Source organism: Manis pentadactyla, chromosome 10 (assembly GCF_030020395.1).
Source record: "Manis pentadactyla isolate mManPen7 chromosome 10, mManPen7.hap1, whole genome shotgun sequence".
Taxonomy (NCBI): Eukaryota; Metazoa; Chordata; class Mammalia; order Pholidota; family Manidae; genus Manis; species Manis pentadactyla.
In genome coordinates, this window is record NC_080028.1 from 11574431 (window position 1) to 11596929 (window position 22499).

A 22499-nucleotide genomic window follows, 5' to 3' on the forward strand; every position below is an offset into this window, starting at 1 on the left:
TAAAATCCAAATTTCTTGACATGGCATTCAAAGCCTCCCTGCTCTGGGCCCAGGCCGCTTTGCCCACCTGGCTCCTGTGTGCTCTGCCCTGACACCGGGCTGCCCGCCCGGACAAGCCACGCCTCTTGATGCCCCGCCTCTGCTCCTCCACCTGCCTCCAAATGAAGTTGTCCTCAACCTTCAGGGCACAGCTCAGACATCACCTCCCGACCTCCTTCCCTCTTTGCTCCTCAGCTGCCCATAGTCCTCGGGTGAAGCACTGGCCACTCTGACACCTGCTTACCAGGGGCTGAGTAGGTGCTGGCCTCTGGACCAGACTGGAAGCACACACAGGCAACTCGTCTCTAGCACACAAAATCAGATGCTCTTTATCATCTGATTTTGTTGGCCTGAACCCCTCCTCCTCACGTAAGTCTCCCTGTTTGACAGGCTAAAGCTTTTCTTTTCATCCAGGATCAGCCCAGGTCTGCAGCGTCTGTTAATCAGACAAACACTGGTTAGTGCCATCTATGGAAAACAGGACCTGGAGAGGCTGGATTTTCTCTTATAAGATCGTTGTACCTGTCTCTTCCCCCATCAGACTGAGCTTCCAGAGGGCAAAGGACCAGATTAAATATGTCTGGCTTCCTAATGTCTCACTGGGCCACCTGCTGCCATCATATATACCATACTGAAGGTGCCACAAAAAGACAGACTGGAACACACAACCAGAGGTGTGACAGGCATGGGACCAGGTGTGTTTCTACAATCCAATCACACATAATCCCCCAAATTTTTACATAAAACCCAGGATGAATTTAAGACAAGGGTCAGAAAGGTGGCTCCCAGCCTCAGGCTCCCATTTCTGTGCCTGCACTGAGGGGTGCTTGGACTGTACCCTCACTCTCTGTGCCCCCAAGCTGCAGGTGGGTGTTGTGATGACAACCAGTGACATTTCATGGTTTGAAGAGAGGACTCAATCACAGGAACCAGCCAGGCCTCTGTTTCTCTCTTGGCTGCACCAGGCTGCATGCTCTTGGTCAAGCTCTGCCTGCTGCCACACCACTTCCCCATCTGCAGAAGGTTAAACGAGACCAGAGATTCTGAGGAGTCCGTCCCAGTTTGAAGTACTGGTGCCATGTTGCTGATAGTGGAACTTATCTCCACTCATGCATTCCCACCCAAGTGTTTGGTCTTCCTCAGGGAGCCAAGTTCCTTCTACGTCACAGCAAACAAAAGGCCTGAGCCCCGTAAGAAGCCTTAAAAGCTGGCACCACCCAGAAGCTTGCCTGGAAAATGACACAGCAGTTTTGGAAACTACCTCATCTAGTTCCAGGGCGTACATCAGAGGCTGTCAGGCAAAGGTGCAAGTCGGAACTACCATTTGCAAACCCACAGGTTCTGACAGCTGGCCTGGGTGAGGTCTGGGCATCTGGATTTTGTGAAGAAGCCAAAGGTGATACTAGCCTGCACTCCAGTTGCAAATGGCCAGGCTAAATGATTTTGGATTGTGCCATCATCTCAAAGGCTGGAGACTTCCAGAGGTCTCCTGAGAGACACAGAGAGGAAAAGCTCACGAAAAAGGCTCACAATGAAGAATGCAGCAGCCCAGTTTGAAAAAGACAGATGCACCCCTATGCTTATTGCAGCACTATTTACAATAGCCAAGAAATGGAAGCAACCTAAGTGTCCAGCAGTAAATGAATGGATAAAGAAGATGTGGTACATATACACAATGGAATATTACGCAGCCATAAGAAAAAAACATCCTACCATTTGCAACAACATGGATGGAGCTAGAGGGTATTATGCTCAGTGAAATAAGCCAGGCAGAGAAAGACAAGTTTCAAATGATTTCACTCATATGTGGAGTATAAGAACAAAGGAAAACTGAAGGAACAAAACAGCAGCAGACTCACAGAACCCAAGAATGGTCTAACAGTTACCAAAGGGAAAGGGACTGGGGAGGATGGGTGGGAAGGGAGGGGTGGGGGGGGGGGAAGAAAGGGGGCCTTACGATTAGCATGTATAATGTGGGGGGAGGCACGGGGAGGGCTGTGCAACACAGAGAAGACAAGTAGTGATTCTACAGCATCTTACTACGCTGATGGACAGTGACTATAATGGGGTGTGGGGGGTACTTGGTGAAGGGGGGTGCCTAGTAAACATAATATTCTTCATGTAATTGTAGATTAATGATAACAATAAAAAATTTTTTTAAAAAAGAAAAAGGCTCACAGTGATGTTTCAGTGTTGGTTCATGGATTGTCACTGTGCCACACCGGTGTGGCTTGGGAGAGGGAACATGTGGGAGCCCTGTGCTTTCCACTCAATTTTGCCCTAAAACTGCTTTAAGAAATTAATTTTTTTTTTAAGGCAGAGAAGGAGGCTGTCAGGCTAGTACAATTGTGACAGCTTCTGAGCTTCTGCACAATTTAGTCAGGTCACTCTTCCTGAACCCATTTGTTCTCAGATTATCTCCTGCTCCACCTCCATGGAATGCTTCTATTTTTGATGAGCAAAATTCTAAACTCAGCCAGGCACTGAAGGCAGCTTATGGCTCTGGCCTCAAGCCATCCTTCCAGACTTAGAATGGGTAATGAGAAACCCAAACTGAAGGAGGCCTGGAGGTCACCCCACTAGGCTGCAAGCTCCCTGAGAGCAGGGACTTTATCTGTCTTGTTCACCACCGGGACCTAGATCATAACTGAGGTCCCCAAGAGCAGGGACTAGAAGGAATCTGACTCGAGGTAGGTGCGCACTACCCCTGCCAGCCATCTAACCCACCCCACCTCTGCTTTCTCTCCACACTAACTCCTGTACCCATGCCCTTTCTGCCACTAATAACCCCTCCAGACCATTTCTTTGTGAACATTCCCAACATGCTCCAGGCCCCCCACCCCACCCCCATCTCTCTCACCTCTGTGCTCTCTGGCATTGATTTTATTCCTACCATACTGGGCTTTGTGTTGTGTCACTTGAATTCCTTGAGGCCAGGACTGGACTTTGTGCTCCTCTGTCTGCAGTACCAGACGCAGACCTAGAGCTACCAGGCGTCCCTCAGCGTGGGGGCTACCAGGCCCGCCTTCAGTTTCAGGACAAAGATTCCTCTGGGCAGAGCCCTGGGCTGTTTGCACCACACAGTGAATGTAGATCTACTCACTGTAGAGACATGGAGCTCAGGGACCCAGAAAAGGAGAGCGATGTGCATGAGAAAGTCCACCCACCTTCAAGGTGGTCCACTCTCCTGCTTTGAGAAAGCAGTGTTTGCTTGAGTACTTAAAAGCATGGGCTCTAAAGCTAGTGTTCTAGATTTGAAATCTGGCTCTACCCACTTCCTTGTGCAAGTTGCTTAGCATGGCTCAGTATTTTCATCTCTAAAATGGGGATATGAATAGCCTCCACTTTATAGTGTTGCTATAAAGATTTTTAAAAGTTAACATACATATGCCAAATGCTTAGAAATAGATAGCATATGGTAGTTGCTCAGTAAATATTTTATCATTATTATGACTATTGTCATTATTATTAAGAATGCAATCCACAGGGATGAGCCCGGGACTCTGGATGACACCCCTACCCCAGGCTCCAGTGACAGGACAGTAAGTTAGGTCCTCAACATGCCCTAAATCCCAGTTATAACTGATCAGTTCCTTTCATCTCTGGATGCTTCCCATTTCCTTAGGAAGCTGAAGCACAAAGAGGTCATGTATGAGTTTCTCGGTCAAGTTTGGACCAAATCAAGGCAAGAATAAGCAGCTTTGTTCGTGCTCTGGGACCCTAGGTCTTGCAGTTGGAGTTCCATAAACCTTTCTTCGCTGAATGGAGGTTATTTCACTCCTGACCCCAGTGCTTACTCTACCTCTGTCCTTAGAGTCACAGTCATGGAACTGTGGGGTTGGATGTAAGCCCTGAAGTTCAAGTAGTCCAGCCTGCCCTTTTCCCAACTGGAACAATTTGCCCAGAGAGGCCAAGGGCAGGACCACGTGGCCAGCGATAGGCAGTTACAGACCTGAGGAGGCTCTCATCCAGTTGCCTTGTTGGTGTTTGAACATCCTTGCTTAATGGAAAAGCAGAAGTGTAGAGTGCTTTTTCCAGAGGAATACCAAGTTCTCCAACATTGGAGATGGGCTTTTATGTCCTCTGTCAGTTCCAGGGTCCTGCTCCCGGGCACTGTGCATTGAGGCATTTGGTAAATTCTTCCGGAGTGCCCTATTGTGGCTTCTTGAAGCGTAGCATTGGCTGAGCATATGGCACATACCAGGGATGGTGTTAGGTGCCTTCACATAGGAGCTCATTTCCACCATACTCTTGAGAACTTGTTATACCCATTTTAGAGATGAGAAAACAGAGACTCAGTGAAACTAGATTTGTCCAACCTTACACAGGTAGAAAATAGATCATCTGTCTGAAGCCATGGATATATGAGTTACTTAGCCTTTCTGAACGCCCATTTCCTAACTGGGACAGTTAACCCAGGCAGTGTGGGTGTCAAGAACAAGGCATCAAGAGTTGGATTGTGAGTTCAATCTCTGTGCCACCTGATAACTGGTTGACCTTGAGCAATTTTCTTGAAGTCTCTGTGCATTAGATTCCTCACCATAAAATGGAAATGATAAAGGTGCCCACTACTGTAGGAATGGGTTGCAAGGATGCAATAGGACAGCAAGCGCAGGGTACTTAGTACAGTGTATGAAAGTGTTAATAGTCAATAACTATGTGCCATGGCCATCTGATAAAGTCGGTGAAGCATTTTGCAGAACTCTCCTTGTGCATAGCAAACCATCAGTGAACATCTCTTTCTGTGTTTGGAGAGGGAAACAGCGATCACGGAGTTTCTGGATGTGACAAGAATTCCTCAGGTTGGGAAGGTTGGAATGAACCTTATCACTAATAGGGAATAGTGCAGAAGATTTCCCAGGACTCTACTCTCTTAAAATATGTGTGTGAAAAGTGAGGACTTGCAATAGAATGTCATATATTGGATTTTATTGCCACGTTGCCGTGTATTTCCAAAAACCACATTGCAACAAATGTGGGGGAGATAGGGTGGAGCTGGCCTAGAGGTACTAGCAGGTATGCAAAGCCTAGAGACCAGGTTCCGGTCCAGCCCACAGTCCAACGTGGGCTCCGGGAGCTGAAAGCATGGGGGCGGCCCCTGGGCACTGCGACCACCACCCCATCCCTGTTGGACCGTCCCCACCATCACAGAACCATGTTACTAATTCTTCTGTCTTAATTGTTTTTGTCCTTTCTTGACCTCGCGCTCTGCCTGTACCTCCCCGTCCGCCCAGCTATGCCCCGTTTTTCCGGCAGACTCCAGCAAACTCCTCAGAAGCCTTGTGTGTGCTCAGTCTCCAGGTTCTTCCCTCCTTAAACCCCCTCTAGTCCGGCTTTCCAGCCTCTACACTCCACCGAAACTACTCTGGTCGAGGCTGCCAATGGCCTCCGTGTTGCTAAATCAGATCAGCACTCAGATCTCATTGCCCTTGACCTCACTGTCTTTGAGGCCTTCTTCACTTGGCCCCCCCAGACCCCCACTTCCAGCTCCCCTCTGACCTCGGCAGCCACCCCTTCTGTCTCCTTTGATGGCTCCTCCACATCTCCCCATCCTCTTCAAGCTGGGGTGCCCCAGGGCGCTGACCTGGTACATTAACTACTTTGTACCCACATATTCTTTGATAATTCTATCCACACTTATGATTTTTTAAATCGTCTATTTACAGATTTGTATCTCTGACCAATTTGTTGTTGGAGATCCAACATCGTGAATCTAGATTCATGTATCCCACCATGTACTCACCATCTCCACTTGCATATCCATTGGTCATCTGAAATATAACATGTCCAAGCTGAGCTCCTTGATCTTGCACTACACCTCACCCCAGACCTCTCCATTCCAGGTCATGACAATGTGATCGGACCAGTTGTTCAGGCTAAAACCTTGGCATTATTCTGGCTCTCCCTTTGCTCACATCACACATCCAGTCCGTGAGCAAACCCAACTGGCTCTACCTTCAGAACATACTCAGAATCCTACCACCTGCTTCCAGCTGCCATCCTCTCCCCAAGGACTGTTCCGCTAACTGCTAGCTGGCATCCCTGTGTGGCCTGGTCCCACAGTCCCTCCTCAACACGACAGCCAGAGTGATGCTAGTAAGGTGTCAGCTTATGTCGCTCCTCTGGTTGAAACCTTCCATTTTTCCATCTCAGAGTAAAAGTCAAAACCCTACTGTAGCTTATGACCTGCACCTTTTGACCGGTTGCCTCTCTGACCTCATCTCCTACCCTCCCTTCCTGCTCCCTGAGCCATTGCTCTTCTCCTGGCAAACCAGCCTGGACAGGCCAGCTCCCTGAACACGCCAAGCTCATCGTCTCTCCCAGACACCTTCCTGGCCGGCTTCCTGACAGCCTTCATGCCTTTGCCCAGACAGAAGGTCTCAGACAAGTTTTCCCTCATGATTCTATGAAAAATTATCTTCTTAACCCCTCCCAGATATGTTTCTCCTTAACACCCATATACTTTATATTATATTGTATAATTTACTTATTTATTGTGTTTCTTCTCTGTCTTTCCCACTGCCACCATGAGACTATAACCCCATGAAGGTAAGGGTTTGTTTTATTCACTCTTTATCCCCAATACCTAGGACAATGTCTTTCACGTGGTATTCAGTAAGTATCTGGATGGATGGACAGGTTGGAGGCTACCTAGGTATGATAATGTGATTTATAAGAAATATATATACTTTGTCATGGAGATGACCAAAATATAATTCTCATAGATATTTGGTCTTCATCCACAGTTCCTGGCTCACAGCTCCCCAAACCCTTGGAATTTCAGAAGGGATAAGAGCAATGGGAATATCTTTTGTTTTAATATTTGGTCTCTTGTCCTCATTTCCTAAAAATGTCTCAAAGCCTTAAAGCTGAAATGGTTGTCATGTTATTCATAACAAGACCCACCCCACCACCAGTAGGTGGTGGTGATGAAGATGACTTTTGGAAAACATGGAAGGATGGGGACTGGGTGTCAGGAGAGCCAAACACGAATGGAGGGTCGGACCTTTCAGTCCCACCCCCTGATTTCCAAGGAGGGGACCCAATCACGAATGGCCAACGAGATACTCAAGCATGCCTATGTAATGAAGCCTCCATAAAAGCCCAAAAAGAGGAGGTTGGGAGAGCTTCCAGAATGTCTCCACATGTCTCCGTGCTGGGCCCCGCGCTCCACAAGGACAGAGGCTCCTTAAGGACCTGCCCTGTGTGGCCCCTCCTCTGACTGTTGATTCATATCCTTTAATATCCTTTTTAATAAATCGGTAATCTAGTGAGTAAGTGGGTTTTCCTGAATTCAGTGAGCTGTTTTAGCAAATTAATCCAGTCCAAAGAGGGGATCATGGGAACCTCTGATGTATAACCAGTTGGAAACACTGGTAACCTGGCCTTTCGACTGGCATCTGCGTGGAGGGCGGTCTTGTGGGACTGTGCCCTCCCCGCGGAGCCCGATGCTGTTGCCAGGTAGAGAGCGTCAGAATGGTGTTGAATTCTCAGGCCCCCTGCTGGTGTAGACCTGCTTGTTGGTGTGGGGAAACCATACACACACGCACACACACACACACACACACACACACACACACACACACGAATTGGGTCTAGGCTTCCTTGGCTTGCAGCCACTGCTAACACCACAGGAATGGTCTGCCATGAGAACACTCACCCCCCTCGCCCTGTGGCTTCACTCAGTGGTAAGGGCCAGACCGTATTCATTCACGTGATTTAAGAAGCTAAGTTAAGACCAGCAGACTATGAACTGGTCCACTTTTCAACAAATGCTTTAGTTTTGATGTAAATATTTATTATCTGCTTTTCCCATTTCATTAAAAAGTAATTCACGTAAGAGAAAACTTGAACAGTACAGAAAGCTAAAACGCAGGCAAAAATAACAAAAAGTACCTTGAAATAAAGAGCTGTGGGGTGACCTTGCTGTATCCCTTGCAGATTTTTCTTCCTAAGCCGAGGTTTGAGGGATCTATCTCCCCGGTAGGTAAAAGAGGAAAAAGCATATATGCAATTTCCATCCTGTTTTTTTCACTAAACTTGATAAAATAAACATTTTCCATGTTAATCTGATGATTGATTCATTAACATCATTTTGATAGCTGCATAATGTTCTCTAGTGGGTGAGTAGTTGGTATTTAACTGGCCTCCTAGTGTGGGAACATTTTGACAGTGTCCAAATTTTCACAATTATACATTCTGCCACCATAAAGGGCTCATTTTTTCTCAGTAACAGCTTTTCTCAAATCACTGTCTTTTGCCAGCAGGGCTCTGAGAATCTAGATGGGATCTAAGCTTGAGCTGTGGACTCTGTGACCGGGACTCCACGGGGGCAGGACTGTAAGGAGAGATGGGTGGGGGCAGTGTGAGAAGGGGGGTGGAGCAGTTTTATTGTTTTTTTAATATAAAGGGTTTTTAATTTTTTTAATTTATTTAAAAATTATTTTTAAAATAAAGGTTTTTTTCTCATTTTAACTGTAAATGCATTGTTATATGCTATTTGGGAAATACATGTGTTCTAAATGCATCTCCACCCCAATTTAAAGCAACATGAGTAAGGTTTTCTTGGTCTCCAACCCCATCTCTATACACAATCTGGTCTCATAAATTTCCCTTCGATCCCAGATATTTCTGGAGGCCCCGAGGGTCACCGCCAACCATGGCAGGCCCCACTTCTGTGGTCACTGCTGGGGGCACGGAGGCAACGAGGCTTCCCTACCCCACACTTTCTCAGTTGAAGAATTGTCTTTTGTCTCTGATAAACCAGGGCTCTGTGGAGACCGTTTGATCACCTAGGGCAAAAGGCAAAGGAAACGGTGACCTCACGTCTGTAGCATAACTGGGATTGTACACGGTTCTCCGGAGTGCCCGGTTGTTACAGGGCTGAGCAGGCCCATCTCTCACTTTCCACAACCAGTTGTTCACAGCTGGGACAACTGGGCCCAGAACCATGCCCAGCACAGAGGCGCTCAGTGCCTATCTGTGGCCCACCGCCGGATGATCAGCTACAGAGCTGGGTGAGCTGGGACCTGCCACTCCGACTCCTTGGCAGGTGCCCTCAGTTCCTCGGCCTCTCCACCCTCACCCCCTTCTCCAGGTGCCTCTGGTTTTGCAGGAGTAGATGCCAGCCCCAGCAGCACCCATTACACAGGCACAGTTGGCCAAGGCCAGAGCTGGGCTCGCAATGGCTCTCTGCACCCCTCTGGCCCTCCATAAGCAGACATGGCCTGTTGCTATGAAAGTCTTGACCTCAACCATGAAGCCAGAACTGACTTTGGCCATCTGGTAGGCATGATGCTGTGGAGGACCCTGGCACACCTAGTAACACACGAGCAGAACCCCAACGCTGGAGGACCTCAGGACTCCAAGACCTTTGTCCTCCAAGTCACCAGAATAGGCACCAGTTGGCTAGCTCTGTCTCTTGCTGCCAAACTGCCTCTGTTTTCTGGGACACTTGTCGAGATGTTGGTGAGAACGGCTGCCACCCCCAGGCCCTGCTCAGCTGCTGAGAGCACCAGACTCCCACCTACTGTCACAGGTGCCAGGCCCAACCCCAGGCTGCTCGTGACCGGACGCCAGGCTCGGCTTGGTGAGCGTCCTGTGGGTTGCATCAACTTGATCTGCAATAGAACTGTGTTCCTTGATACACTTTTCTTTCCAGCTCATGCTTCTGGGCGGGAAAATGTAAGAGAATTTTCCCAACTCTGGTGGATTTCCATCTGGCATGGGCTCTTGGTCACATCCTATCAGCTCGTTGAGCAGGGTATAGTAGGGCACAGCAGCCACATCCCTGAGGCACATGTGATGGGGCTGTTTTCCCAACTCTGGGACAGGTTCACCAGTGAGGCTAAAACCTTTAGATCATCTGAGTTCTCAAACACCCGGGGAGCAGAGCCCTGGGAATTGAAGTACAGTTGTGGCCTGGACCCCTAGATGGCTGTGTATTCACAACAGGAACATAGTTCAAACACTCCCTGGGCACATTGTGTCCCCCATGGCATTCTCTTGTAGCTGCATGTGTACCGGTGTGATGAATGAAGGGTGCCTTGGAAACATTACTGACGGGTATCACCAAATCTTTTCATAATGAACATATATATATGTACATGTGCATACATGTGATTTATACATAAGTGACTGTGTGCAATTCTGTTCAGGGGAACAGGAGTACTTAGAGCCTAAAGAGGAGATGCCTGATTTTATGTATGTTAAAAGGGGATCTCTGTGAAAATCGGGGTTGCTTCTGGGGAGGGGGGAGGGGGAGCTGTTTGGAACGTTTAAGGGAGACTCAACTCTTTACTGTTTGACCTTTGGTCCCTTTTAAATTTTGTATCATGTGCCTGTATTAGAATTATTCCAAAAAATTAATCAAATAACCTATATTTGCAAAAAAAAAGGTGTGGGGACCTCCAAAGGGACCCCCAAATGTCATCTTTTCCATAGGGGAAGGCTCATTGTTTGTTATTCCGTTTGACAGTGTTGTGTATTTTGGAAACAAAGTCGATTGCTAACAAAAGGGTGGTCAAGCTCAGAAACAGCAGGTTCCACTCTGCTCACTGGCAACAAGCCAGCGGGAAAAGCACAGTTTTTAGAGAAAGTGATGAAAAAGAAAAAAAATGTACAGCTGAGAAAATTTTCTTCATTAACTCAAAATTTCCCTACAGTTTGGAAAAAAGATCACCATTATTCAGTTTTCCTGTGGTATCAATTTGGTCCAGCCCCGAACACCAGCCTTCTGCAGGATCTTTGAGTATCACTGTTCTAAATATTTATGCCTTACAGGATTTGGGGTTTCCAAAGTGGACCACATTGGACGGTGCAGGACACTGCCGTCAACTTCCGCAGCACCTAACAGTCTGACTTGTATGACCCTTGGGCTTGTTGCTGTCTTTCTCCTGGTTGAGCATCCACAATGGACTGGGCATGGGCTGAAGGGGTATTTGAAGAATCTATGGGCAAGAAGGCAGGGCTCATGGCAGAACCATACCAAGACCAAGCATCCCAAGGCCTCAGAGGAACTGTGACAATGGCATTAGAGCCCTCTTCTCCGTGGGCAGGCCAAGGGCGGCCTCAGTGGGCTGACATCCCACCATCACCAAGTCATTCTTTAATAAAGGCTTAGAATTTTCTGTGGGACATGATGCACACCTTGGAGTGCAGCCCCCTCCAACCGAAATCTTACAGCAATGGGCTCTCAGAATGTGCAGGCCCACCAAGACCATGGGGGGGAGATGGCAAAGGGGCGCATAGTCCCCCGCCAGTGTCGGTTGGGTGTCTAGACCGCGTTCACGAGAACTGTGCGGCCCCGTCTGGGCTCTTTGAGAACAAATGCTGCAGCTAACCCAGGATGGTGCCCGTTGGCCCAGCACAGAGCACGAGTGATGCCTCTCACACCTTCACCCTCAGGGAGGCCAAGCCCCTCTTTCCACAGAGGGCAGAGCTGGCCGAAGGGCGAAGTGGCTTTCCCTGGATTCCAATTTGGTTAGCAATGGAATCAGGGTAAGATCCTAAGACTCAGCCTCCCCAGAAGCCACTGGTCGGCCTCATCTGCTGGTTGAGGCTCATACACATCTGAGAAAGGAAAAACCACCTCTGTGCCTTTGCCAGAGGAGGGGAGATAAACGTGTGCGTAGGCCCGTTGGAAGGACCTGATTCACTGTAGAGTCAGGTTCATCAGCTGGCAGCCAACATAAAGGGCTTTGTTTTGCGCTATCTCTGGGTGAAGGGGAGCTATAGTTAAGAAAGAAGATCACCAGAGTGGACAGGGCAGGGTAACAGAGCAGGGATGCAGGATGTGGGATCAAAGACATGGATACCCAGAAAGGGTTGCTCCTGGCCTGAAAAGGCAGACAACTCTAGTTTGCATGACTTAGAAAGGTTTTAGGAGTTAAGAGCCTGGGGTAGCCAGGCAACTCATTTCCAGAGCCCTATGGATGCTTCGACAAGAGTAAGCACAGCCTGTATGAGGAGTGTGACCCTCCAGCTGGGCTCAAAAGGAGGCTGAATGCCCAGGCAGAGCCGTGGAAACACAAGGCCCAGGACTTTGGATCTCAAGGCAAGGCCCAGACATTCTCGTGGCTTGGGCAAGAGGGGGAAAGGCTGGGGAAAGAGCATCCCTGGATTGGGGGAAAAGGAGCAAATTCTGCTTCTGGGGATCCATCCTCCAATAGGCCAGGTGTCTGGGTACTTACTAAGGTACTTACCAAAGTTCTTTAATTAGCTTTCCTAAGAAAAGTTTTTATGAGGATGTGTAAATCCTTTTCTCCCCTTTTTATCCATCTCTGATTGCAAATGGTAATAAATGAGACAAGACCATCAATTCCCCAGCCGGCTTTGTTGGAACACGTGCGTGTATTTCACATTGTGAAGATGGCGACGTCATAGCCTCAAAACCTGGATGTCACCCATCAGATTTCCTTCCTCCGTTCAAATGCTGGATGCCAGGCTGTGCCAGACACGGTTCTAGATGCTGGGATTGCGGCAGTGAGCTGTCAGCCTAAATCCTTGCCCTCGCAGAGTTCATTCAGGAGATTGCCCTCCACATACCACTTTTCTAGGATTACCTTTCCAAACCAGTTTTCTCCACCCTCTCCTCCCAGGCCAAGTGGATCGAAGAGTAGCCAGTGAATTTCGTCCCTAGTCATCATGGTCTAAAACGGTTTAACAGTGCTCTGGTAAAGTTAACTATTTAGTTACAGTATTGGGAATTAAAAAAGCAAGTTTGGATGCATCATTTATCTTAATGTCTCAAAAATCCCACATCATTAAGAATTCAAGCTAACCCAATAAGGCAGGGAATTGAAATATGACAAATAAATCTGAAAAAATAGGAAAGAAAACCAGCATTATATATTCATGACTTATTCATCCCATAACTATTATAATTAGTACAAACTCAGGGATGTACAGAGGAGTATTAGAAATGAATAATATTTCTACAGAGTAACAAAACAAGTTAGAAAACACAATATTAAAAGATTCTATACCTAATAGCAATCAAAGTAATTTAAAGTACCAGGAAAATAATGTTAGCACAAATCTCACTTTGGCAAAAGTAAAAATGAAAGCATCCTCTGTGGCTGAGAAAGAGAGGGGAACATGCACCCTCAGGTGTCTGGTGGAAGCATACAGTGATACATCCTTTGGAGTAACTCGAAACGTAAGATGTACCAATGCCTGAAACTCAGCCTCCTCCCCCCAGAAACTCCTCCTACACATCACAGTGGCGTGGACGCAGGGAAACGTGCTTAAGGATGTTCACCAGTTCCTTGAAGTGGTAAAAGGAAATGGAAACCATTTGAAAAATTCACGTAGGGAGACTGTTTACATGAAAATACGCCAATATAAAATAAAGGCTTTTGGACCAGGCGAATCTATACCAACTGACCTGGAAAGAGACCCAGGATATATTAAATGAAAGAAAAAAGTTGAAGAGTATGATCTCGATTTTTTTTTTAAGTATTATATATGTGGTGTAGGACTAGGAAAAGATTCTTGAAGGAAATACACCACGTGGGGGGCAGGCTTAGCGCAGGGGAGGGAGGGCTCCTGCCCCCCACATGGTTCACTCATCTGTCGTATTAAAATGTGTTAAAAGAATCCCGTGCTACTTTCATTACAAAAACCAATGAAAGAAAAACTTAATAAGGAGGCATCTTTATCATTCATTCTTTTATCATTACAAAATCTCCAACGTGTATAGTGTGGCGCTTGGTGCAGGGAACACTCAGAGTGAGAGGCAGAAGTTGGAAAATTAATGTTGCTAAATATTAATATTATCTTTTGTTAAATGCACATGGGACAAGTTTTTCTATCCTGTTCATTTGGTCTTTTCTGTCATTTTTATTTTGGGATATTTTTTATATGCAGAAAATTATTTAAATCTGATTTTTATCAATTTGATACTCTGTTTACAATGCTATTAATTGTTGTCATTTATTGTCATCACTATTCCACTTTGATTTGGGTCCCATTATGTTAGGCCTCAGCTTTTTATTTCTCTTCTCTCTCTATAGCACACAGACAGGTGTGGAGCACGGGTCCCAGCTGACGCGGCCGGCAGGTGAGAGTGGCCTAGAATGGCTGCCCAGAACAGCTCCCCAAGGTAGAAATGGCTTTGCTTTCTGATCTACCCTGCACCTGGAAAATGGCCAATACTGGCGACACATTAGAATAAAGGCTCATAGTTTATGAAACTCAGTTTTTTTATGTTTAAAATTCTGGTGGGCTGGCAACCCAGCCCTGGCTAGAACTCTCCCTCGTTTGGGGAGCAGGTGGAAGGAGAGGGGACAGGACTCAGCACAGCAGCCTGGGTCTCCATGAGATGGCATTTCCTTCCAGCCTTACCAAATACTCTGAGCTTTTTGTGATTTATACGCAGAATTAGGTATAAAATAGAGGCCCAATCAGTGTTTGATCCCTTTGCTGGCTGTTCCCACCAACCGCCATATTTCACACTCCATCACATTTCTGTAGTTCAAACGGTGCCTTCCGCTAGAAAGCTCAGAATGTCACACTCACACTACCTGGGAAGAAGGAACCACCCTTCCCGCCTCGCTTTGCCTCACTTCTCCCAAAGCGGACATTTTGCTCCTCGGACTCGCGAAGGTTCCCGACACTGAGGGGCCACACCTGGTACAGGCCGTGGTTGTCCTCTGTTCAGGGACCACATAAACTCAGGGAGCCTCCCCCCACCCCCACCCCCACCCCGCCCCCAGTCCCTCCTCCTGGACTCAGTTCATCCACTGGAGGCCGGGGTGCTCCTGAGATCTGGGTTTAAACCACACAATGAAATCCGTTTCGCCAGAGAGCTGCGCTCTGAGATCCAGGCCCCGCCAGAACAGGAGGTTCTGGTCTGCTTTCCCTCTGCCACTGTCTCTTGTGCTAACATCTCCCTACAGGAGGTAACGTCCTCCCTTTCCCGTGTAAGGGGGTGCAGCCAGGCCACCACCTAGTTGGGGCACTGCGGTTCCTGGCCTCCCAGCCACCCACGAAAGCCCGCCAGTGGAGAGTCGCAGGGCCAGAGGGCTGACATGGTGTTGCATCCTGATCTGAATATATATTCTTCTTTGGGGTTCATAAAATTGTCCTTGGAGCTAAGGACCCCAGAATGAGGTCCTGCTAATTGCAGGAGTGTGAGTGGGGTCTCTTGGGGAAGTAGGGCTGGAGGGGGACGCTAGTCCCTCACCTTCCTCCAGGAGCTGGGGTCACCCACATTCAGGGCCCCGTCACCTCCCAATCCCCAGTGTCTCCTGCTGGAGGTCGGCACGGTGCACTGTGACCAAAAGCATTTACTGGGGACGGGGGGTGGTACCTGGTGGGTTCTGGGTGCCGCTGCGGTCATGGTGCCTCTGAGGGCTCTTTGGCGCTTCTCTCTCTGCAGGTGGCAGTGGGCCTGGGGCCAGAAGAGATGTGGCTTCACCTCGTAAAGAAGAAAACAGACCCCACAGTCATTCAGTGACGTGGCTTCACATGGCGCTGAGACCTATGACTCAGACTTAGGAATCCGTAAGCATTGGAAATCCACGGAGGTGGTGAGCTTAAGATGCGGAGGAGAGCTGGGGATGGAACCTGGGAAAGGCCACACCACACAGGGAGCTGAGGACTCAGAGCAAGTTGCCCAAGAGGTAGGAGAAGAAGAGGGAGAAAACCGAAAATCCCTTTCTTCTGAAGCCAAGCCTCTCTCCTGTCTCCACTATGGTGTATATATGTAAATACGTGACACGTGTGTGTATGTATATGTCTAATGTGATGATGCTCAGGAATTCTTGCAAGGGCTTCTGGTTTGAGGATGAATAGATAAACCTACCAGGAGTCCCTGGGGCGCCAAGCACACTGGCTTCAGGTTTTCCATCATCCCCCTCAGCACGTGAAAAGCAGAGCAGCCACTACAAGCTGCAAGGACAGAAAGCTTCAGAGGACCTGCGAGCGTGTGTGTGTGTGTGTGTGTGTGTGTGTGTGTGTGTGTGTGTGTGTGTGTGTGTGACAACTGGGTCATTTTCATGTTCTAGGATTTTTTTGGCATGGTATCAGTTCTTAGGAGCATGGAAGAAAACATACTTTGATGCATAGTATCTTAGGCTTATTATATAGAATTTATCTAGAAACAGATAAAGCTTGTATCTTTTTTGGCATTGTAGTCATAACCTATAGACACATACTTCTTTACATATTCACTGTAAGAAATACAGACATTCAGATAAGCCAGAGAAACAGGACACAAATCTCATTTGATTCCACTACCCATGGTAATCACCGTACAAATGAATCTTTTGACTGACATATTATTTAATAAAGGACCTTGCATCCATTTCTCCTGTATTGCTCCAGATAACCTTGTAAGGTAAGTGAGCTTGTGTTACATGCATTTTAGAGCCAAGGAAAGTACAGTGCAGTCAGGGAATACTCGCTCGTCTCCCTGTGCAGGGTGGGCGCAGATGGACCAACTATAGAGTCGGTCCTACAGATTTTGCTTCTAACTGGGTCCCCACGATGTAAGGGAGCATGTCTCTAACTTTGGAATTTCAGGCAGGTGAGATGAGGTCACGCTGAGCCAGGTTTCCAAGGGTCCAGGCCATGGGTGGTCACTGTCTGCTGTGCTGGCTGGGCAGCTGACAGAGAGCTCAGTGAATGCATAGCCACTTATCACCAGGCTGGGGCAAGTGCATGAATAATTTGACCTTCTCATCAGGAAAATTAAAAACCTTTTATAGTGAACAGCTCAGAGGAAAGCGTGTATTTACCTTGGAAGAGAACCAAGATCATGGACAGCTCTGCCTCTTCCTCCTTCCAGTCTCAGGGGAAGCTTGTCATATGGCTGATTCAGTTGCAGTAGATCTTGGACTGGGCCTGAAATTCTGCATTTCTCACAAGACTCTGAGGAAACACTAGTGCTGCCAGGCCCGGACCAAACGTGGAGTAGCTCGGAGGCCAGGAATCCTCCTCTGGGTCTCCGTGGCTCTCAAGTTCCTATCAAAGCTTTTAACTGTGGCTTCATGGCCCACTTGACCTGACCCCAGATTATTGACAGCCCCCACTTCTGTTTTCATTATTGCATGGTCCCCTGATCAGTGCAAAATATACAGAACTCTGAGAATTTAATCAGAAAAAGACACACAGTCTGATAGAAAAATGGATGAGAAACTTGAATAGGCACCCCACAAGACAGGATATTCAATGGCCAGTCAATATATGAAAAGGGGCTGGGTCTCATTAGTAATTAGGTAAACGCAAACTAGAGACACAAAGATAGACACACCTTCCCCTGACTTGGAGTCATCGCGTTCCCTCATTCACCAGGTAGACCCCAGGTCAGCCATGCCAGGGGCCTGACATCACTCACAGGCCTGACTGCCTCCACGGAAGCTCTGCAGAACCCTAAGATCTAACAGCAATGAGAGATGAGTCTGTGTCATTGGTCCTATGGCAGAACAACCAGGACATCCAGAAGGAGTCGGGAGAGAGAACGGGGAGACCCTTTTATTAAAATATTCAGACCTGGGCTTGTGTCTACACTCCTGTTTATGTAAAGAGGCCAATGACGACCTCTGAATATTGGCCCAGGTTGTTTATTTGTTCACCACATGAGAAGTGTTAGTTCAAAGTCCACTGGTGCCAAATTCAGACCATGGGTTAATATGCATAATATATAAAGAGCTTCTACAAATTAACAAGAAAAATATAAGCAATTAGAAAGAAAAGGGACCAAGGAACTGAAGCAGCAAGATAGGCCACAGCCAGGCCTGCTGCACTGAAATCTCAAGTGGGTACAGCAATGCAGTAAGAGGGACAATGCATAGGTGTGTACCTGTGTTATAGAATCACATCTTCACTTACTGCTGCTGCCATAGGATAAGCAGTAAGTTTATAAGCACTTTCTTTTTGGGGTCCTATAAATCTCCTTTAGCAATCAATCTCTATTAGTGCACTTCTGATGTTAAAATGGCTCACTTCTGTCTAACCTAACTGGAGAGGACATGGGTATGTTAGTGTTTATGTTCTCGAGCTAATCTGGATGCCATGCTACTTTTAGAGGATTCACATTTAACGTGTTTATAGGTCTTACCAAATTCACACTTGTACCAGCAGTGCACAGAAAGGCCCTTTGGACCACACCATCATCAAAAATTGAGGCTCTCCATCATTTTCATTTTTGCCAGTCTGAGGGATGAAAATTTGACGTTTGAATTTGTACTTGGTAAAATCAAGGATGTCAGGGTAGGGATGTAGCTCACCTCTCTCTCTTGGTTTCTCATGGAGGTTGCCTGAAGCACGGTGGTCTCAGCAGCCCCTATGGCATGAAGAGTCCATTATCTTAGAGGAGACCAAGATAGAGTCTCAGTGGGGGATGCATATGTTTCACTGATTATGTCGGCAGATTGCTGTTACATAACCAGCCTCAACAGCAGAATCCTCCCAGGGTCTCACCAAAAGCAAATTATCAGCCTCACCGTTAGCATTAAACAACGCTGCCAAGATGGGACAAGCCACCCCAAAACTCAGAGCCCAGGGTTCCAAAGGGACAGTATGCATTGGTATGTTTCATGCCTTGACCAAGGTCAGTACCTGGCACTTTAGCAGAACAGTTCAGTCGAATTCCAGGCCTGCTGGGATTCGCCTCATAGCCCAGGAACTGAAAAGGGTCAGGGCATTCTGACTGAGTCTTGTGAATGATGAAAGGAAAGCCGGATGCAGCTCAGTCCATGCCCATAGCTCCACCTCCCTTGTCCAAAGAAAGGTTCTCGTGGCAGGATCCACGCTTGACTACTGTTTGGTCTCAATTTGGGGTGGCATGGCTCAGTGTTGCAGGTGAAGTTATTGGGGTTAGGTGAGGGGAGGCCTAACTATCATATAAACACAAATATGAGCCCCACAGGACCTACCCCCTGGTCCCTCGGTTGTGGAATATGAGTATGGATGAATGAGGGTAAATGAGCCTGGAAGTGGGTTCTCCCCACAGAGCCCTCAGGGCAGATCCAGCCGACACCTTGCTTTGGACCTGAGACCCTAAGCAGAGAACCCAGTCAAGCTGCCTGGCCATCTCACCTGCAGAACTAAGATAATAAATGGGGGCTATTTTACGCTGCTGGTTTGTGGTAATTTGTTGTGGCAGCCATAGGGGTACTGACATGGAGGGAGTAAAGAGAGACTTGGTGGGGGGACGGGTGTATGTAAAAATTAATCAAGAGACTACGAATAACCAAAACAATCTTGAAAAAAAACAAAGTTGAAGGACTCAAATTTCCTGATTTCAAATTTTATGACAAAGCTACAGTAATCAAAACAGTGTGGTACTGGATGGAATAAGGCAGACATATCAACCAATGGAATAAAACAGAGATCCCAGAGACAAACTCATATACAGTCAAATGATTTTCAACAAGACTACAAGACCATTCAATGAGGGAGAGGATTGTCTTTTCAACAAACAGTGCTGGAAAAACTGGATATCCATGGGCAAAAGAATGAAGTTAGACTCTACACCAATATAAAAATTAACTCAGAATAGATCAAGGACCTACACATAAGAGCTAAAACTATAAAACTCTTAGAAGGAAACATAGGGCAAAATCTTCATGATAAAAGATTTGCCAACAATTTCTTGGATATGAAATTGTATCCAAACACAGGAATAGGCAACAAAAGAAAAAAAATAGACAAATTAGACTGTGAAAACTTATAAAGTTTTTGCATCAAAGGACACCATCACAGGGTGAAAAGGTAACCTGTGGAACAGGAGAAAAAATTTGCAAAGTATGTATGTGATAAGGGATTAATATCTGGAATAGAGAGAACTCCTAAAACTCAACAACAAAAATAGCCAAACAACCCAGTTAAAAACTGGGCAATGAATTTGAGCGGCCATTTCTCCAGAGATACACAAATGGCCAATAAGCACCTGAAAAGATGCTCAATATCACTATTCACTGGGGAAACACCAGTCAAAACCACATGGGGTAACACTGCACCTATCAGGATGGCTACTATTAAAAACAAAAACACCACCAGAAAACAAGTGTTGGTGAGGATGTGATTAGACTGCAACCCTTGTGCACTCTTGGTGGGATTGTAAAATGACACAGCTGCTGTGGAAAACAGGACGACAGTTTCTCAAAGAAATAAAGAAGGAATTACCATTCAATGCGGCAATTCTACTTCTAGGAATATGTTCAAAAGAATTGAAAGCCAGGCCCCTGACCATTATTTCTACACCAATGTTCCTAAAGTCATTTTCCCACAATAACCAAAAGGTGGGAAAAAAACGAGCATCCAAAAGACGGATGACTAATTAAACAAAACATGGTGAATCCATACAATGGAATGTTATTCGGCTTTAAAAAGGAAGGAAATTTGATATACGCTACAACGTGGATGGGCCCTTGAAGACAAGCTGAGTGAAATTAAACAGTCGCAAAAGGACAAATGATCATGATTATACTTAAATAAGGTGCCAAGAATAGTAAAAAACACAGACAGAAAGTAAACAGCGGTTACCAGGGACAGAGGGAGAGGAGACTGGTGAGTTACTGATTAAAGGGACAAAGTTTCAGTTTGGGATGATGGAAAAGTTCTGGAGATAATGGTGATAGTTGCATAACAATGTGAATATACTTTAAATCAATGAACGGTTCACATATGGTCTAAATGGTGAATTTTATGTTATATACATTTTACCACAAGTTTAAAGGAGAGAAAAAGAATGGCAGTTACCCAGTTTTTAAAAATTTGTTAGTGCCACACATGGGTAAGCTGTGTTGTTCTATCCTGTCCCTCCTTTCTGAAGGAATTATTTTGCTCCACCTTCAGGACCAAGAGCGGGTACCATGGAGAGACCAGGCCTGAATTCTCAGACTTGTCTATGGATTCTAGGGCATGACTCTCTGCAAGGATCTTCATCCCAGAAGCTTTCCCATGGTTTTAAAATTCAGATACCTAGACAGTGGCTTCACCCAGAAAAGGGTGGGAGATTGTATAAGCAATAATTTTAAAAAGGAATGAATGCAGAGAATTTTACTCGAAGCAGGAATCCGCCCACTGGGGTGCCAGCAAGAACTCACAAGGTGGGTAGTGCTGTCGACTCACTTGGAATCCAGTTGGGCAGAAGCTACCTTCAGGGAAAGCCTCTGCTGGGACACTGGCTGGGGCACCCACGGATCTGGATGCCCGGAAGCTGCCTCTGCGGGTGCTGTTGAACTCGCCGGGGTGATCCCCCGCTGGTGTGCTGCCTGATGGTGGGCTCCGCAGAAACCAGGGGAAGAGCTTATACCAGAGCCAGGCGGTGACGTCTGCACGGTGCGCTCTACAAAGCCCAGCCTGGGCCCGCTGCCAAAGGAGAACCGTCAAGAGGGTCCAGTGCCCGCAGGGTGGACTTGGAGCTGAGACTCAGGAAATTGATGACAGGCACAGGAACACATGTTAATAGTTGTGAAACTGGATGAAGACACATGGGAGCTCTTTGTACTATTCTTGAAGTCTGTATGTTTGGAATTATTCCTGTTTCAAAACTTAAATAAAAGAACCCCTTTACCCGAAAATGGCCAAAATAACACATTGGGGAGGATGGTTTTGTTTTTTTTCTTTAAAAACTGCAATTGGCTCTAAGAGAGAATTTGATTTTGGACTTTGATTCTTTTGTGCTTTGAAAGATTTTTATTTCTTTGACCTTTTAACTCATGAGGGCAGCAAATTTGATTTTAGACTAATTCCTTTAAACTTTAATTTGTAAGGAGATTGAAATTTAATATTCCTCCCTGGGAAATCTGCAATTGAAGGGGGTTTATATGCAATACGGGGCGATCTTATTGTTGGCCTTTTACTATTGGACTATCCTTATACTAAATATTGATCTCACTGGTACATCACTGAAGAGCTATATTGATCATAGCTTGTTATCATTTACGGTGGGGAATGGGAGAAGAGGGTAACCTTTGAATTCTGGTTATTGCAAGACCTTGGGTTCATTAATGTTCTGATCTGATCCATTTCAGAACCTCTTGGTGGCAAGCTTTATGCTGCCCTGTAGCAGAGCCATGGCTGATTCAGACCATAGAAGTCACTGGTGCAGAGGGAGCTGGTGGGTGGGGCTGGGAGCAGGACTGTTCTGCTTGATGGTTGATGGCCGCATGCTGACCATGAGAAATTAATGGTTTTAAGCCCAATGTTTAATTAGAAGGTTAGGTCGTAGAGGAAGGATCACTCATTCTCTGCTCCTGTTTCTGTGTGGAAGAATTCCATTCAGGTAATGCTCCTGGCCTCTCTCCATCTTCTTGCTTACACTCCAAAGAGGGATGGGCAAGGTTCACGGTGGGCAAGTTGGCATTGATTTGGTGCCTGCTGGCCTTTTGGGAGCACTCAGTGTGCTGTGTTCCTAAGCTTCACAGGGCTGGCCTGGGGTTGTCCAGTACTGCTCGTAGCAGGGGCGCTAAGCCCACCTAGTTCAGGAGTGAAGCATTAGCAAGCCG

General features: G+C 46.7%; 1 protein-coding gene across 1 annotated transcript; it reads right to left on the minus strand.

The window, feature by feature from the left end:
* Nucleotides 1–9044: 9044 nt before the first annotated feature.
* Nucleotides 9045–10169, minus strand: APOL5 (apolipoprotein L5). The gene is given in 5 exon segments (XM_036891432.2): nt 9045–9112; nt 9115–9159; nt 9162–9371; nt 9374–9609; nt 9611–10169. Coding segments are annotated over 5 exon segments (789 nt in total). The 5' UTR covers nt 9841–10169.
* Between the last annotated feature and the right edge of the window lie 12330 nt (nt 10170–22499).